This window comes from Scomber japonicus, chromosome 13 (assembly GCF_027409825.1).
Source record: "Scomber japonicus isolate fScoJap1 chromosome 13, fScoJap1.pri, whole genome shotgun sequence".
In the NCBI taxonomy this organism is placed as follows: Eukaryota; Metazoa; Chordata; class Actinopteri; order Scombriformes; family Scombridae; genus Scomber; species Scomber japonicus.
This window is the reverse complement of record NC_070590.1, coordinates 24586573-24605445: the sequence shown is the minus strand read 5'-3', so window position 1 is coordinate 24605445 and position 18873 is coordinate 24586573. Positions and strand designations below refer to the sequence as shown.

Below are 18873 nucleotides of genomic sequence, written 5' to 3'. Positions count from 1 at the left end.
CTGACAGTGCGTGGGAGTTGATTTTGTTAAGCTGGTAATGGTAAAAGCTTGGTCCACTTCCCCCAAGAGAGTACATATCAGTTACCCCTGCTTTAAGATCTGTTTCCTGTTTCGATTTGAAACTAAAGTTTTACATTTGATTACAGTGAAGTGCCACTGCCTGTGGCCTTGATATGAGCTAACATTTTTAATATGAAAGTGCATTTGCATGTACATACAATATACTGAAATAATAATAATAAAATAATAATTAGTTCTGATATTTTTTTTCTTTTGAGGATGGACTAAGATATTTCACTCCAGTTTGATCAAAAGTGACATAATGCAAAACTGGAGGTTTCTCAGATTTGTGAATTTAGAAGTTTTAAAGGTGAACATTCAAGCAAGGTCACCAAAAGATGTGACCCTGCATGAGGTTGGGTGATCAAAACCATCAACGGAGGAAATGACATTAAAGATACTGTAAAACTCATTGCCATTCCACAGAGGCATATGGACTAAATTTTTTTTTTTAATATAACTTAATAGACCATAGATGAATAATTCATTAATTAATATAGTTGTAGTGGTAATCCTTTCAAATCAAAATCATAACTGAAGAAAACTGAATTAAAAGATCAAATTTATAGTCCTGATTGAACAATTGAAATCAGTAGCTTGTATGTACGTTCATGTTTGTAGGTGAATCTGATTATGGGATGACTATTATGTCATTTTGAAAGGATGAAACTGAGTGTTTAAAAGCTTGAAATCTATCTGTTTTGCAAGATTGAAAGCTCTGAAGACTTGCATAAGGTTTTGATAGGCTGAAAAAAACCCTCTAATCTCTCCTACATATTTCAGAGTTTCATATTAGTAACTGTTCTCTCAGTGTATTAGTTAGTTTTCCATAGTTATGTGATCTGAAAACTAAGTGCACATATGTTGGGGAAGCATTTTGAAACTTGAGTTTTGTAAAATCTTTATTTTGAAACTTGGGCGGGTGTCCATTTGCTCTCATATTGCAGAATATTATCTCAGAGCTGAGTTTACAACACATGTCTCACAGTTTTGTTCTGAAACACCAAAACAAACAAACTGAAAAAAAATCCTGGGGGCAGGAGCATTGCTCTTAACGTGTTATATGATAACATATAAATATATAAATACATTTTGTTAAATAAAATAATTAAATGACTGTCTTGGATTTCTTCTCTATATTTCCATAACTAACATTTAATTTAGGCTATTTCTGTATTCCTACATGTATTTATTTAGCTGTTAACAGGTCCTTGCAAATGACCTGTGGCAATCCTGTGGAGTACATGGAGAATCAGAGGCAGTGGAAGACAAGTATGCAACAAGGCTTTTTGGTCATTCTTGAGACAGAGCATCTGTGCCCAAGGGATCCACCTGAGCCCTCAGCATAAACCAGCTCTTGCAGTGAGTCATGCTGACATATTAGTTTGAGCTCTGTGAATCAGGACCACAGTGACGCTACAACCTTTGGATGTGAAGCTTCCATTCACCCGTGAGGGGGTCAATCCTGGACTATATCCTGCCTTTCCAGAATGCACCCAAACCTGTTGGGGAGACATTGGTGGCACCACTGCCCTGAATGATGAGTGCAGTGCAGTGCCCAAATGAATGGCTGCATCACGTGGAGTTTAATACACCTGTCTCATTTTGGATGGAGATTGAAAGCCTTAAACCAACTTTGCAGTGGCCAAGCCTTGAGGAGGCCTAAGGGGCCCACAGCCGCTGCTGCTGAAACCACCCAAAAACCTCTGAAACTGGGCCATTTTCAGCTACAAGCCTAGATGAAACTGTTCTAACAAAGGTAAAAGTTTCATAACCCTCTGTGAGGTGAGGGTAGCTGACATTGTGGGAAGTGCAGGCATAAACCCACAAACAATATGTAATGTGTCTGTTCAAGATTGCTCTTTTTCATATTCATCTTGAACCCTAAGGCTTCTTGTGTCTCACACAACCTGAATGTGATAGGGTGCGGATCAACTAATTGTTTAATTTGAAGGTGGACAGAGCAGCTGCCAACACCCTGGTGAATACTCTTGGTTAGAGATTAAGGCCAAATGATAGGACCTAGAACTGACAGGTCTGCCCTGGAAAAGCGAACCACATTGGTTGCTGGGCAGATGGGGACATGAAAGTATACACCCTTTAAATTTAGGAAAGTACACCACTCTGCTTATGTGACATCGCCTTGAACCACTAGTTTAATTTGACCCCACTTGCTAGCTAACCAGGTCAACCTGTGCATACCTCAACACTCCATTTGTATCTGTCATTAGAGTATGCACGCATCATGTATGTGCGCATCATGTATGTGGGCACTCCCCTGTCTCAATGGACTTTTGTTTGATGTTCAACATCTTGAAAGGCAGCACCTTTTTATGAGCACATTTAGATCTAAGATGGAACACAAGCTGACATCTTATTTTGGACAAAGTATTTGGAGTAAAACCCAGCTAGCTGTTCACTGGAGTTTGCTCTCACAATTGGCTACTTCAGAAGGAAGGTTCTTCAGCCAAAATCTGTGACTGCCATATGGACCCCAAAAAAGGGAGGCGGACACAGCTCAAACTGGATTTTGTTGCATTAGTCATAGTAGTCAGGGCCCAAGGGACTGACATTGTCCCCAGCTACCCAGGCATAATGTTCCCCTGAGGTCCTGAACCTCTTGAGGTTTTGCAAACATTGTTTTACTGCACCAAATGTTTTTGGTTTTTTGGTTTTTTTTAAAGATTTAGTGATTATATTTGTCTGACTTTCATTTCTGTCTTTCATAATTCCTTACAACATAAAGGATAAATGCTTTCGTAGCCTAGTGATATCACTCTCAGAAATGATAAGCCTCTCTTGCAATAGGGTGAACGATCTCTTGCACAATGGACTTCATGCATCTAAAACCATGTAAACAAATAGCCAGTGTGGTTCATATCATCTTGAGCCAAAAAGGGCTTCTTAGCAACCTAGCAAGTAAAACTGTTGAACCATGTTAATAAAGTTTAATACAACATATGCTGTAGCCTACATGCTTTCATAAAATACACCATAATGAAAAAGTGTTTACAGTTAGTAAATGGCACATTATAACATGATGTGCACATACTCTGACAGAGTACTAACAGATACAAATGGAGTGTTTAGGTATGCACTGGTTGAACTGGTTAGCTAGCGAGTTGGGTCAATTTAGACTAGTGGTTCAAGGCAATTTCACAAGAGCAGAGATTTCATCTCTTCTCAAAACGTCCCTCGGAGGCAGCTAAGTGCCTGAAAGAGAGAGAGAGAGAAATGACAGCTGACAGTAAAACTACAGATCTGAAACATTCTTTAAAATGTACAAATGTGCAAGGTTCCCCATATTTTTTTTATTTTTGCCTATTTTCACGCTTTCATGTTCTGTTTCATACAGTTAAGACTAGAATAAGTCTATATGGAATAACCAACTTTCATTCAAAAGCAGTCTCTCATTAGGTAGGCTTAATGAAAGACTTTTTATTTTGCACTTTTTATTAAAGGATTGTTTTTAGGGTTTCATGATTGATATGAGCATGTATGACATATGCTATGCCATTTTTATAAAAAACATTTTTTTATTGTCATAATTATAATGATACCTTGTGAATATCTAAGTCTTTCTAGTTTTCTTAATAGCTGAATACTTATTTTAAATTAAAACCAGTGCTGTCCAGGACAGCGCAACATGAAAGAAGTGATAGTGGTGATAGTAGTATGATGGATGAAGTACTCCATGACCCTCCTACACTCACATATTTATATTATCCCCTCTGAGAAAATAGTTCCTGAACACAAGTACCGAGAAGAATGCAAATTGAGAAAGGCCTACAGAAGAATTCCAGTGTTGAAAAGCATTCATTGTCAGTGTTTCCCAAGCATGATTACTGGTAAGTTGATGAAATGACTGCATTGTTCAACATTTTAACACATTAGCAGGCTTCTCATGAATTTAGTCAACAGTGGTGTAATATGTAGCCCGCTTTAGTTAATGTTTATCATAAGGTCATAGCTCGTTAGATTCTAAATGCAGTTAGCTCAGGTAAGCAACATTCATGACCAGATGTCAGTTGACCTAAATTGACCTCATATTAATTGACATTGACACTGACACTTTGCGTTTATATAATCCCTGTAAGATATGTCATATAGCACTTAACCATCTCTGTAGGAGCAATGGTGAGGCTGGTGAAGCAATGACCAGGCCAGGGCAGCGATGGAGAGACACAAGGTTGAATGTTGACAGAATGGTTAACTTAGGAGAGATGTAATTTTCCACTTCTGCCAAAAATGTATAATTTATAAAGGCACAGCATTTATGCTTTGTGTTGAATTTTTTATTGCATAATGTTGACATGAAATGAATAATAGTACTCATATCTTGGATGTGATAAAACTAGTGACTAAGTCTTGTTGTGCAATGGGAGTGAATTAACTTTCAACCAACACCTCTCAACATATGTGTAGGGGGCATGACGCCACAGCTGGATGAATCAGTCGATGTGATGATCTTGACAGAGATTTTTTTTTTTAAATTAAAGAAAAGGAAGCACCTCACTGCATTTCCTTCACATTACTGCCACCCTGTGACATTTTAAAGAAATACCTTAAAATAAGCACTGTTCACTCTATGCATTTTCACCTAGTAAAGATGTACAAAGACTTGCTGTCACATGCAAACTGGGCAGTATTTCCTCAACCTTCCTAGCCGTTGTCAACAGAAAAATATTTGAGTATATTCAAAACCCAGAACATACCTTGCATATATCTGCAGATTAGGTTATATCAGGGTTTTTAGAACAGAATAAGTCTTTGACTGTCAGACTTCACAGATGAAAAGGAGAACTTTTACTCCTTAACAGACGCAAGAAATCAATTCTCAGTCAGGGGTATGCTGAATTTCAACTCATTCTGGTTTAACATCCCTCTAAAATATTTGATAAATGTGGTGGATTTTCTTACAATATGATTTCTGTATTGCTAGACTACCTCTCAAGCTGTCTAAATTTCTTTATTACTGTAGGTCCTACTATTTTGGAAAGTGATTTATAAGCACAGGTACACAGCTCTCCAATCTGCAATAACAGTTAAGTCTGGTTTAAAAGAAAATCTTTATGGTAGGATACTGTAATTTGTTGGAGAAAGGTATTAGATCTATTTTACATTTGATGGATTCAAGAGTTATTCTTTTAGAGTACAGTGAATTCATTGATAAATTCAACGTGAAGTATACAAAATTCCAAGGCAAGGCAAATCATGCTGAATAGGGTGAACAATGTGTTGCCTTGTGATGTGTTAGTGCCACAGATGCTTTTACTTTATATAGACAAAAAAGGGAAACGTGCACAAACAACCATATTCATCCCATAGAAGGTACATGTGCATATTGTAAGCGAATCTGCCTGACAGTCAAAACTCAGGGTCAATTTTACACTAAGTAATGACGCCTAACATCTGCGCCGGAGTTGACCACGTGGGGACGTTTTTTTTTTGCAGAGGTAGAAAAACAACCGCAGTGTCGCCTGCCTGTCCGTCAGTGAGCATGAAAAATAAACTTTTTTTTGTTTCTTTCTGATAATTAATTCTCTCAACAAAAAGCCACGAGGGTTTTACGATCAGGGTCACTCTTTCTAGACCATGCCCCACGACCCCGACCCTCCTCCGGCTAAAAAATTCAAGCCGGGGTCTGTTTTTTTCCGCCTGGATAAGAATAAACCTGGAATGCTGCTGCCGAGAAAGGGAAATGTAAGCACTTCAATAGACGTCCAGAGGAAACAGCTTCCCATCCACCAGGCGAAACCTCAACTACTGAACCAGCTGAGGCAGCTCCACAGCGCTATTCTCATAGGTACAGTCCGCTACTGTTAACATGTGTTAGCCACTGTTGTAACACTCAGTTTAAAGGGAAGTGAACCATGTTATCAACTCAGTTAATCTACAGGTTAGTTATAATCTGTACTTTTAAATACTTGGCATGTTTCTAATTCAAAGCAGTAAATTCAGTATGTATATATGTATGACGTGAGAGCCCGACCGATATATCTGTCAGCCGATATTGACCTATCACAGATATATTGGTGTCTCGAATATGATGTCCAATTTGTGCCAATATATATATTTTTAAGTTATGAAGGCGTCATTTTATGTATATTTGATCCTTTTTCTTTATTCACTGTTTAGTGCACTGTTATCATTTTCTACATTAAAGTTTATTGTGAAACTGTAAAATATCACTGCCCCCATTATTACACATCTTTACCACAAACACATTTTTAGGGATAACTATTAAAAAAGTGTGTTTATGATGATATTCTTATTGTTATTGGCCCATTTGTCGATATCAGTATATTGGTGTCAGCATCAGCCCCTAAACCAGTATCAGTCGGGCTCTAGAAGTGACATATGAAATATTTACATATGACAGGTTGTGACATAATGTTCACTCACAGAGCACTTTATTAGAAACGTTATATTGCACTGGTGTTCTCAGTAAAGTTCTGATTGTATTTTATGCCTCTGCCTGGCATATTTTCCCATCAAAATATGTATATCACACCCAAGTGAATATATTTGTACTCCACAGATTCATAGTGTGACATCTGAATTGTTTCTAACTTGCATTCTCTCTCTCACCCAGGGGAGACTGGCTCTGGGAAGACCACCCAGATTCCACAGTATCTGTATGAGGCCGGCATCGGGCGACAGGGCATCATTGCCATCACTCAGCCACGTCGAGTTGCTGCGATCTCACTGGCTGGAAGGGTGGCAGAAGAGAAGAGGACTCAGCTTGGCAAACTGGTAAGCACAATAGTTGGGTTTTCCCTTATATATAGAAGCATAGTCTGTTCTTTAATCAACAGCTTGATAATAATTCTAATCATGAATGTATTTAACTTTTATGATGATGTAGTAAATTGAGCTATATATATATTTGTTGAATTCATTTTTTATCAACAGATTAAATCATTGTGGTAGATATTTGAGTTGATATACTGTAAATGTTAAGTCTTACCAGGCTGTTAACACCTTTTCACATCAACCAACTTGTTTCCAGGTCGGGTACACAGTGCGTTTTGAAGATGTCACCTCCTCTGAGACAAAGCTGAAGTTCATGACAGATGGCATGCTGCTACGAGAGGCCATCGGAGACCCCTTAATGCTGCGCTATACTGTGGTGGTCCTGGACGAAGCTCACGAACGCACCGTGCACACCGACGTGCTGTTCGGCGTGGTGAAGACTGCTCAGCGCAGGCGCAGAGAGCTTAATAAGATTCCTCTGAAGGTACAAGGACTGTTGATATTTTCTTCCTTTCTTTTCCTTCACTGCTCTGCTGTCTAGATCTGTCGAAGCATCTCTTTTTATTCACAGCTTCTCTCTTTCGTGTCACCCACACAGGTCATAGTGATGTCGGCCACCATGGATGTGGACTTGTTCTCTGAGTACTTGAACAAGTCTCCTGTGCTGTACCTGGAGGGCAGGCAGCATCCCATTCAGATCTACTACACCAAGCAGCCCCAGTCAGACTATCTGCAGGCTGCACTTGTCTCCATTTTCCAGATCCATCAGGTAGTCTTTTTGAATTGTTATGTTTTAGTTCTTCCAATATACTATATTTTATGTTGCTATGGAAATGTTACACTAACCAGTCCTGAAGAAATAGAGCAGATTGTATCTCTACAGGCACCTGACAGATACCATTCTCTTATTTACTTTCTCATGTGCAGTCAGGTGCATTTAAATAGATCCAATCTAAATCAAAGCCAAAAAGCAGAGAATCTCCCTCAGCATCACAAAGAAGACAAACCTGTGGGTGCATGTTCATGTACTCTATGTTTGTTAGTCGGAGGTGGTGGTGGTGATTCTTCCTGACACTTGAATGTATTTGTTTGTGTTGCAGGAGGCACCTCCGTCCCATGATATCTTAGTCTTCATGACAGGCCAGGAGGAGATCGAGGCTCTGGCAAGAACGTGCCGGGACATCGCAAAGCATCTGCCAGATGGCTGCGGTCCCATGGTGGTTATCCCTTTGTATGCATCGCTGCCCCCATTACAGCAGCTCAGGGTCTTCCAGCCGGCTCCCAAGGTAAACACGCTACAGATTGCTACAGATTAGTGCAGACAAACTGATATGTTTTTTTTTAAAAGCCCTGGTTCTCTTCTTTGCATTCCAGTTCTCGACAAGACATGTTTGGTATTGTTTAAGTTTTACTATGTCCCTAAAGCCACACCTACCACATGTGTTTCTTTTCACTGTCTAACTGTTTTAAATAATTGTATACCTTTGCTTTAAATATTGGTCCTCTCTACCTTTTCTTTTTCTCAGGGTTGTAGGAAGGTCATCCTCTCAACCAACATCGCTGAGACATCAGTTACAATCTCTGGGATCAAATATGTCATAGACACAGGGATGGTGAAGGCTAAACGTTTCAATCCTGGTAAGATGATACACACACTCATTCACACATCAGTGTTAACTTCAAAGCAGCTATAATTGTTTTTTTGTGTGTTTTTTATGTGTTTCGTGGTGGGTGGCTTATTCAGTTAGCCGCAATCTGCCACCTCATCACTAGATGTCACTAAATCCTACACATCAATGCTTTAAAATGTGATGTCAAACTTGTATCTGCTGCCCCCAAGAGGCCAAAAAATCTGTAATTGCAGGTTTAACACAGCATTCTGTTAACACCTAATAATGATGAAAGTCTGTTTTAAATCACGACAAAAGAGACAACCACGGTTCATTTATTTTGAAATGTCATGTCAAGCATACTTCAAGGTGATAACTCTACTTATTAATTTATCTTACTCTTCTCAAGATTTGACCACCATGATTCCACCTCTTCCAACTGGAAAAACAATAAGCAATGTTTTTTTTTTGTTTTTTTTTTGGTTATTTGTCTCTCTTCTAACTGTACATGTGCTGTGTGTCTCTCAGACAGCGGACTGGAGGTGCTGGCGGTGCAGCGGGTGTCTAAAGCGCAGGCATGGCAGCGATCGGGCCGGGCTGGCAGGGAGGACTCCGGCTCCTGCTACCGTCTCTACACTGAGCCAGAATTCGACAACTTCATCCCCATGACTGTGCCTGAGATCCAGAGGTAGGATGTTGTTTTTGTTTCTTTTCTTTCTCACACAGATAATAAAGCTCAGTATATAGGTCAGTGTGATTGAATGGCCTGTTCTGTTATTTTCTTTTCCCCTGCATGTGTGTGTGTGTGCTGCAGATGTAACTTAGCCGGTGTGATGCTGCAGCTCATGGCTCTAGGGATACCAGATGTGATGAATTTTGATTTCATGTCCAAGCCATCTCCAGGTAAAATTGATCATGAATCACTGCGCACCTCCGGTCCTCCAGAAGGATTGGAAGGCCGTAGTAGTAACCTGGTATGTTTACCCCAGAGGCTGTTCGCTCGGCTGTGGAGCATTTAGAGCTGCTGGGAGCGGTGGAGAGGAAGGATGGGCAGGTTCTCCTCACTGCTCTGGGAAAGAAGATGGCGAGCTTCCCTCTGGAGCCAAGATACGCCAAGGTAAAACATCCAGGGAATGCACAAGATCACATAACTTGATAGTCTTTGCTGGGGGTTCTGCTCTGAAAGATGATCCTAAACACCAGCCTGTAGCGTAAAAACACAGATACAATCTAGTTTAACACCTCTCCACCTTTTGTTTCCACCATCTTATAGACCATCCTGTTGTCCCCTGACTACTCCTGTTCAGAGGAGATTTTGAGCATCGTGTCCCTGCTGTCAGTGGACACCGTGCTGTACAACCCTCCGGCTCGGCGGGATGAGGTGCTCGCAGCACGCAAGAAGTTCTCCTCCAGCGAAGGGGACCACATGACCCTCCTCAACATCTACAGAGCGTTCAAGAAAGTCAGTGGTAATAAGGTGAGTACAGCCGGATCAGTAGGGAACGAAATGCAGAAATCAAAGGGTGCATTTGACCTAGCTTTCTATAATTTAGTGTGTGTCTGCTTTTAAAGGAGTGGTGTCGAGAGAACTTTGTCAACAGCAGGAACATGGGGCTGGTGAAAGAGGTCCAAGCGCAACTTAAAGAAATCTGCCTTAAGGTAAACATCTGCACACTTACCCTTATGTTTATATAGTAATACTGTGAGTGTTCTGTCTAAAGATGATAGCGTAATGTTGTCAAGTGTTGGTCTCATTTCGGATCCCAGCTGTAAATCATTATTTTAAGCACACCCTGTTGTGTTTCTTCACCTACCAGCTGAATCTGAAGCTGGAGTCATGCGGGGCAGAAACGGGGAACGTTCGCCGCTGCCTCGCTCACGGGATGTTCGTCAATGCCGCAGAGCTACAACACGACGGCAGCTACTTGGCCCTGGACACCCACCAGCCTGTAGCCATCCACCCCTCCTCCGTCCTTTTCCAGGGCAAGCCAGCATACGTGGTGTTCAACGAGCTGCTGCACACGTCCCGCTGCTACATGAGAGACCTCTGTCTGGTGGACGCCGACTGGCTGCTGGACGCCGCGCCAGAGTACTTTGGCCGCAAACTGCACTCCGCCAAGAGCTAACCCATAGAGAAACAGGACTGATAGGATCTCATAGGAAGAAAAATTGAAGAGAATCTTAATTGAATTTGGATTAAGACACTTATTGATCTCATACAAGTGCAAATCAGAACAGAACATTTTATCTCTGGATTTCACTACCTCCCAGTTGACAAACCTCTGGCATGTATCACTGCAGCAGGAATCTGCATATTGAGGCCTCACAACTTTGACTTCCTCCAGACTGTAATTCCAGTTTTATAAACTGTGTACTTCTTCTGCCTGATAGTATCTCATTTTGCCATTCGGCCACTTCTTTAACACCTAAAAAGGAGATTTTGTTTCTAAAGTGTCATGCTTCATGTTCTTTCAACCATATGCATGCATTTTTAACAGCACAGATAACCTCACTGGAGCACGGCTCTTTAAATAAGCAATGTCTCTGGCTGATATGATTTATCCTTTCATTCTTTGTTAAGTCTAAGCAGTCTCTGTAGAGTCAAAGCATCACCATGTGTGAATTTGTGTGTTAAGCACCTACTAATTAATCAATTCATAAATCAAATGTGGGTTAGTTTGAGCATTCATTTGAACAGTGTTAACAGTAAAGTTAACAGATTTATCACAAATCTTTATTTTGCATCCAACATATTAGCTTTACAGAAGCTAAAAAAAGCATTTTGTTTTAAACTTTCTCTCCTTGTAGTTTTGGCTTTATACAAAGTGGTCTTAAAAGGTTTTATATATGCAAGGACTTTAGATTTGTTTCAATCTATGATGTTATGTAATCACACAAAAACACAAAAAACACCAAAGTTGAGTTCAAATGTTTTCACGTGTCACACTGACATGATTTGACACTGACAATTAGTCTGTGTGCAGCATTTGTCTTGTTCGCATGTGCATGACCCTCCCCTTTTTTCACATCTATGATTGTGTCACCAGTTTTCCCCCAAATACATGCACGTAAGAAGTAGCATGCCAGTGTCTATCTCCAGGTTCTACTCTTTGCTGTCGTATGTTGCATAAATCCTCCAGCCCCTACACAGACTAACAACAGATGTATGCAACGCATGTAGGCGATAGTTACTGATCTGATCACTCAGGTCTTTCACACTTCATAGAATGTAAGTCACACCATGTTGAGGAATAGAACGGATGCATTTCTCGTATTTTTTTACACTGGACTCAGGATTGTACAATATACATAACCTGAATAAATGACAAACAGTTTCTAACTTTTCAAAATATCAAATTCATCTGGGTAGAGATCAGTCAGACTGTTCCATAGAGGTTGTATGTTTGGTGATTAAATCTCTTCCAGATCACCATGCCCACGATTTCTTTCCATTCACAAATAAAAGGTTGACCATTTAAGATCTGCATGTACTGTTCCAACGTTTATAAGATTAAATGCACGCTTTTTGATAAGTTTATTATTATTATTATTATATTTGGTTTGTTACAGTCTTACATAATCACCATTGCGATTTTTTAAATAATAAAAATCCAACTTCTGACACAGAGCACAAGTCTTCATGTGTAGAGCAAAGATTTCAAGAAGAATATAGACTTTCCTAGTGTTTAGTTTTGACACAGTTATGATCACATAGATGTGTGAGTGGGTGTTAAAGAACTTTTGAACTCTATCAGACCTGAAAGATACCATGTTTCAGTAGTTGCTAAGAAATAAAAATGTCTGAGAAAAACAATGAGAAAGGAGGAGACCAGAGTCATAGAGTCACCAGACAGCTGCATCTTCTGGCAGCAGGTTTTTATGTCTGAATGATGCAACTGATTCACCTCATTGCCTCAAAACATGCTGCACTGTAAGTGATGCAACCTTCCTCCAGGGTGTCCACAGCAGCCCAGAAACTGAGTTTATGTCACAAATTTTAGGTTTAGTGGGGCAATGAATCAGTTTATAAGTAGTTATGAGGATTTCTTTTTATTGTTTCATTAAGTTCTTGTAATTTTCGGTTTCAATAAAATGCATTTAAATTTCTCTTCCGTAGGAGTGGTGTAAAACCTAAAAAATACAATCTGCTCTTTGAATGCTGTCAAGTAGCTCCTGTGCAAAATAATCAGAAAGAAATAGACATAAAATTGTTGAAGCTGCCAACTTGAGATCACATTAGTACGACGGCGTATTAGGGCCATACAAGTAAAAAGGAAAGTATATCAGTATTTCAATATTTCAAAAACAACATGGCTCAACCTCAAATCCAAACCTTTTCTTTAATGTTTCTGCTGCTGGATAATATCCATTAATAATTTTAAATTGCAATTCTTTGGCTTTTGGGCTGATTGGCTATTTCAGATATTTTGTAAATTTGTTTGTAATTTTTAGATTACTCTCTCTTATTCTAGCGTTTGTTGCCCTTGTATACCGCATGAACATCTTTCGTATTATGTTATTATTGCATTTTTATTATCAGTAATTAGCATTTGTTCAATGTTTATATCTGGTAAGACTATCTGTACACTGGAATGAGATAGAGTAGAGTTTTTTATCAATTGTATTATTCGGTCTAGATGCTCGTTTCATACGTTTAACCTTCCAGTCGCTACTGAGGGCAAAGCAACATTAAAGTAAGGGGGCGCTGTTTGTGTAATGGCTGTGTGTGTACATTTTACATATATCATTCAATTTATGTTTTTTTTTTTCATATAAGACTTTGTAACGATAAGATATTATTCTATCTGATAATATTATTAGGATACATACAACATATTGCTGCATTTCTTCTTTTCCTATCAAAATACTACTTCCGGTTTAAAGGTCATAGTTAAGACAGGTCAAGGTGTCCTTCCACACGTGTTTTACAAGAAGCAGCTGTAACGGAGAGCTAGACGGCTCTTGTGTGTCAAACTAATTTATCCTGTTGTTACACGCCTTAATATTTCTATACCGTCATGTTGAAGTCAGTTGTCCGACTGGTGGGAGCCGCTGTCCGCCTTCCTACGGCCACCACGTCCACGGCCCGAGCTCTGCCGCTCAGCTGCCCGACACTGCGCACTCCTAGCTCGGCAACAACTCGGCCCTTCACCCGGTCTCTCTGGATGTTAAATAACAACGGAGCCTCGTCAGGATACAGACCCAAACTGTTCAGTTCAAAGGTGTTGGGTCCCTCGGCGTCTTGTGGATGCGGTGGACTGCACACAGAAGGTAACAGATTAACGTTACTTGAGAAATTCATATTTAACCTGCTAGCTTAGCTGGTGCCGGGTAGTATTACACGTTTAGAGCGCAGCTATGATTAGAAAGTATATTTTTCGTTAAATGTTCACATAAACATGACTTTTTTAAAGATGCTTAATTAACTAACTTACTTACTTTAGTAATGTGAGCTTTGTACATACCAGAAAATAGGTCAGGACACTCAAATGTATGTTGTCGCTAGCTTTGGTTAACGTTAGCAAGAATTCACCTTGAACGATGTGTTTACTTGTCATCGGAAAAAGCAAACATATAAGGGTTTTAGTAAATAACTGTTGTTTAGGACGTAGAAGAAATCATTTTTTATAATATATGGTATAAATGATAGCATTGTGTGGCTGATGAAATAGCATGGTGTGTAATGAGGGGGAGGTAGGAAGGTCAGTCACTGGAAGACTGAAGACAAGTGATGAGGGTCCATAACATCCAATGATAATATTAACAACTGCAATAACACAAGCAGTGTAACAATGGATGATGAGGTTGTGCATATCAGGAATGAATGGAATTAATTATGGTGACAAAACCGAAGTTGAGCCACATGGTGTGATGTTGGAGTTTCCCATGATGAAACACTGGGGAGGCACAAGCTCACATCAGTCGTCATGTCAAAGGTTGTGCATTAACTTCAGGGAGGAATAACTACACTGCACTGTCAAACGAAGAGTACCAATTATTAAATCAGAATCAAGTTTTTTGCCAAGTAGGTTTGCACAAAAAATTAATTTGCCTTGGTATTGTGGTATCTAACAGTCAAAAATATACACAATATTAAGTGAAGAATGTAAAACAGAAAAAATAATTTATAATTTTAAAAATGTAATATCTAATGTATTCTAAGGGAGAAGAGCTACTGCAGGTTCAAATGCTAAATTGAAGAGAATGAGAGGACATGTACAGCAGGAGTAAATGGTGTTTGCACTGCAGTAATAATAATATATTACAGGTTGCATTAATGTAACATGCCATAATAGATTAAAGATCACAAATGTGTAAATAAGATTTGTGTTGTACTTGATGTGGCCTTGTTGTAGATATCCCAGTTAGAGATAGAGATGAGAGGTTGCTTTGAAAGCTCTGTGTAAGCAGATAGAACTACAGAAAAGATATAATGTTTGGCAAAGTTTTAATCTCATATTCTTTCACACAGGTGACAAAGCTTTTGGCGAGTTCCTGTTCGATGAAATCAAAGAGGAGAAGAAGATCCAGAAATCCAAAGCCCTTCCTAAAATGTCTGGAGGATGGGAGCTGGAGATGAGTGGCACAGAGGCTAAACTTACAAGGAATAACGCTGGAGAAAAGTAAGTCTGTAGCAGCTGGCAGTGACACAATTATCAAATGCTTGGAGTTAATGTTTCACTCTAAACATGCTGATGTTTCGTCTTGTTTTTACAGAGTCACTGTCACATTCAATGTCAATAACAGCATTCCTCCTAACTTTGAGGAAGAGGCAGAACAAGGGCAGCAGAAGTCAGCAGAGGAGGAGGTGAGCCATAACACACATGTTAAGATGAATGCAGATGTGTTATTGTCATGATGTGAATGAAGTTTCTGCAAAAATCTTTCATCCTATAGAAGTGGAAACCCTCTCAACTGCATTGGCTTGGAAATAACTGTAGCAAATGAATTGGTAATTAATGTGCACTATGTTTCTCTTCACAGCCAGAAATAGTTTCAACACCCAACTTTGTCGTTGAAGTAACGAAACAGGCTGCAAAACATTCCCTGGTGTTTGACTGCCATTTCCCTGAAGACGAGGTAAACACAGAGATTAATACTGAACATTTACATGTCACATATCACCAGCACTTCTCTGCCATTGATCCTAGATAATGAACAAAATAAGCTGAATTTGCTTTTGTGTAGATGAGCCACGGTGAAGGAGAGGAGAGCAACATCTTTGCCATCCGTGAAGTCAGTTTCCAGCCTGAGGGAGAGACAGATTGGAAGGAGACCAGCTACACACTCAACACAGACTCCCTCGACTGGGTAAGATTTGAGGTGCTTAAAATCATCTCATCACACCTGACGAACGATATATTCGACAACTTAATTAATGTGCTGTTTTCTAGGCCCTGTACGACCACCTGATGGACTTCCTGGCCGACCGGGGGGTTGACAACACCTTTGCCGATGAGCTGATGGAGCTGAGCACGGCTGTCGAGCATCAAGAGTACATCAAGTTCCTGGAAGACCTTCAGGGCTTTGTTAAATGCAACTAATATAGTTAGGAGGCAGAAGTTAGATTTCACTTTTCATCAGTCCACTTTGGAGGTCGGGGGTATGACGGCACAGTTAAGACTAAAGTAAATGTTGCAGCACTGAATGATTGAAACGTTTGTCACTCTAAAGAGACTGATGATGACTTCAGTTTGACAGTGAGCCGTGCTGTCAGCAGTTGTCACATTTTAAGCTGCGAGTGTGTTCTCTTCATTGAAATGTGTCTATATTTTTCTGTAAGTTAAAATATCCTGTGAGTATAAATATTTGAAGTCCATAAATAATGCAGGTCATGACGATGTGCAGAAACCATCATTTTTGAGTTCCTGTCTTTTTCCTGCAACGGTTTAATATGGTCCAGTCAGTATTTGGTAATGTTCAGCTATCTTCGAGCCAGTAAAGAGATAGTTTAACATGTGGAATCAAATCAGATCCTCCATAAAATAATATGGTTTACAAAATCAGTCTTTATTATAATGAATGTGACAGCTTCTGGATTTACAGTGTGATAATCCTGCTTTAAGTCTTACTTACAGCCAGCTTGTGAAGGGAGTTCATGTTGACTAATACTGATTTGACTGTCAGACCATAATACATGAAGACTGAATTTGAATGATATACACCAATATATGTTCAGATAAAGGAAGGTCAGTGTCCAATAAAGCTCTTTGATATTTATCGATGACTTATTTATTATCATCAGGTGTCACGAATGTTTTGATGGTGTTTGAAAATCCACAATATGTCAACAGTCAAAGTAGATGTGAAGCTTATATGAGGCTTCAGCAGTCTAAGTTAGTCATATCAAGTGAATGTCAGACACATTTAGTCTTTTTAGCATCACATACCCTTAGTGTTTCCCTGTTGAGCTGTGGTAGAAGTAAAATAACAAAAAGAGGGACTTTGACACTAAAAAGACTAACTTTGAAACAAATCTACTTGATTTGACTCATTTAGGCAGCTGAAGCATTTTTGCACTTACAATTGTAAGTGCATTATGAAGGGATCTAATGGTTAGTATGAACAGGAGGAATGATTACAGCAAGAAAAAATCTATTCCAATGCTCATTTGGACTGTTAAAAGAAAGATTTGAGAATTAATGTGAACCTATTCTTCAACAGTTTTCACTTTCCAAGTTTTCAGGTCTGAAGGACACCAAGTAAAAAAAAAAAAAAAAAAGCATATTTCTTATCTGAACAAATCTTTTCTTTTTGAACTCCAGGGTTACATCTTTCTGCAGTCAAAGGTTCAGTGACTGAGGAAAATCATTTTTATAGACTTTTGCATTAGATCATTTCTAGTGGTATAAGTGTATTAAAGTTCAAGTACTACCTACAAGAAGCTGAAACCACAGAAAAGGGTTTTATTAAGTTCCCTGTAGTTCATGAGGTATATAAAGTGACTGAGCTGACACTATATAAACTGTAATAATGCATTTAAGCTGCAATTTTTCAGTTGGTAAGCAGCACAGACAGTGTTGATTGTTAACATCATTGAATCAAAGGGGATTTAATGTGTGTGCATAGCTTTTTTCACAGTGGTCAACAAAAAATGATACTTTAATGTCAAATTCAAAACAGATCTCTGTAAAGTTATCTAAATTAATTACAAATATAAAATACAAAATACATGAATTTATAAATATCTGGTAGCAGTTCCAGCTCCCCATCAGCTTTGCACATCTGGATTTTTCCCTTCTTTTGCAAAGTTGCTTCAGCTGTCAGGTTGGGGTATTTTGAGGGAACAGCCTTTGTCCCGGCACAAATTTGTTCTCAGTTAGAGAACTGGACTCAGACTCAGTCCCATTAGGACATTAACATTGTTTTTCAAGTACAGCTTTGGATTCATGTCTGGGCTGATTGTCATACTGGGAAACATCTCCAAAGTTGCAGGTTTCTAACAGATCACATCAGGTTTTCCTTGGATTTTGGCTGCATTCACTTTAACCTCTACCGTCACAAGCCTGCCAGAGCCTGCTGCAGAGAAGCATCCCCACAGCATGATGCCGCCACATCCATGATTCATGGAGGAGATGGTATGCTTATGATGGCCAAAAGGCTGTATCTTGGTTTCAGATTTCAAAGTCACCCACTGGCAAAATGTAGCTGAGATGTCATGAGTTTTTGTTTAGTTTTTTTTTAAATTTTAAATTTCCCTATACTCCCATAAAACTGCAAATGGTGAAGTATGCAGATAGCTGCTGTTTCATGCACAGTCTCAGGTCTGAGCCTCTGAAGCCTGGAACTCCTTCAGAGTCATGACAGGTCTTGATTTAACTCAATTTCGAGGGATGTTCAATAACTTGACTGTTCTTGGATCCATCTGCTGACTTGTATCTTTCAGTCACCTTTTTGCAGTATTACTTTAGATTTTTCCACAACTGACTCACCAAAAGTGGGACCTTACAGAAAGAGATGTAGTTATATTGGAACAGTCAATATAACAGTATTGAAACACACAGGTGATCTCCATTTAATTAATCATCCCACTTCTAAAAGTAGATGATTTTATCAGTAATGATTAACTTATCTGATGATCAGTGACAAAAACACTCTTTCATACAGTGTTGTAAAATGCAAAGAAATAAACTTATTTTATTATTGGAATATTATTACTGATGTATTTATATGTAAGCACGTTCATTTAGTTAAGCTGGAGCTAATATGAAAATACAGCTGGGGCAGTGAGTTACAATGTATCCCATTCTATGAACTGACCATCTGTAAATTAATTCATATAGCTTTCAAAATTAATATCTGAAATGTAGTGGAGTAGAGGTGCAAAGTAGAACTGGTACTCAAGCAAAGAACAAGTAGTAATAGTATACTGATGTAAGGTACATAGGGTACTTTCTACCTGTGGATCATTGAAATGAACTGAAACCATTCCTGACCAATAGTAACC

General features: G+C 39.1%; 2 protein-coding genes across 2 annotated transcripts; both read left to right on the top strand.

The window, feature by feature from the left end:
• Positions 1–5508: 5508 nt before the first annotated feature.
• dhx33 (DEAH (Asp-Glu-Ala-His) box polypeptide 33) lies at positions 5509–11932 on the top strand. The gene is made up of 12 exons (XM_053331176.1): positions 5509–5866; positions 6656–6816; positions 7073–7300; positions 7415–7585; positions 7917–8102; positions 8343–8454; positions 8955–9114; positions 9241–9329; positions 9416–9543; positions 9700–9903; positions 9999–10085; positions 10244–11932. Exons 1-12 carry the CDS (start codon positions 5656–5658, stop codon positions 10550–10552), a joined length of 2046 nt encoding a protein of 681 aa, XP_053187151.1. The 5' UTR covers positions 5509–5655; the 3' UTR covers positions 10553–11932.
• A 1379-nt stretch (positions 11933–13311) lies between these two features.
• c1qbp (complement component 1, q subcomponent binding protein) lies at positions 13312–16258 on the top strand. Its single transcript, XM_053331419.1, has 6 exons — positions 13312–13697; positions 14899–15049; positions 15144–15234; positions 15411–15506; positions 15615–15737; positions 15821–16258. The coding sequence occupies exons 1-6, from the start codon at positions 13445–13447 to the stop codon at positions 15968–15970; spliced, it is 864 nt and encodes a 287-aa protein (XP_053187394.1). The 5' UTR covers positions 13312–13444; the 3' UTR covers positions 15971–16258.
• Positions 16259–18873: the final 2615 nt, after the last annotated feature.

Coding starts and splice junctions, on each gene's coding strand:
- dhx33 (XM_053331176.1), top strand. CDS start 5,656: ATGCCCCACGACCCCGACCCTCCTCCGGCTAAAAAATTCAAGCCGGGG. Junction 6,817..7,072: donor GGACTCAGCTTGGCAAACTG/GTAAGCACAATA, acceptor ACTTGTTTCCAG/GTCGGGTACACAGTGCGTTT. Junction 10,086..10,243: donor TTAAAGAAATCTGCCTTAAG/GTAAACATCTGC, acceptor TTCACCTACCAG/CTGAATCTGAAGCTGGAGTC.
- c1qbp (XM_053331419.1), top strand. CDS start 13,445: ATGTTGAAGTCAGTTGTCCGACTGGTGGGAGCCGCTGTCCGCCTTCCT. Junction 15,050..15,143: donor AGGAATAACGCTGGAGAAAA/GTAAGTCTGTAG, acceptor TTGTTTTTACAG/AGTCACTGTCACATTCAATG. Junction 15,738..15,820: donor ACACAGACTCCCTCGACTGG/GTAAGATTTGAG, acceptor GCTGTTTTCTAG/GCCCTGTACGACCACCTGAT.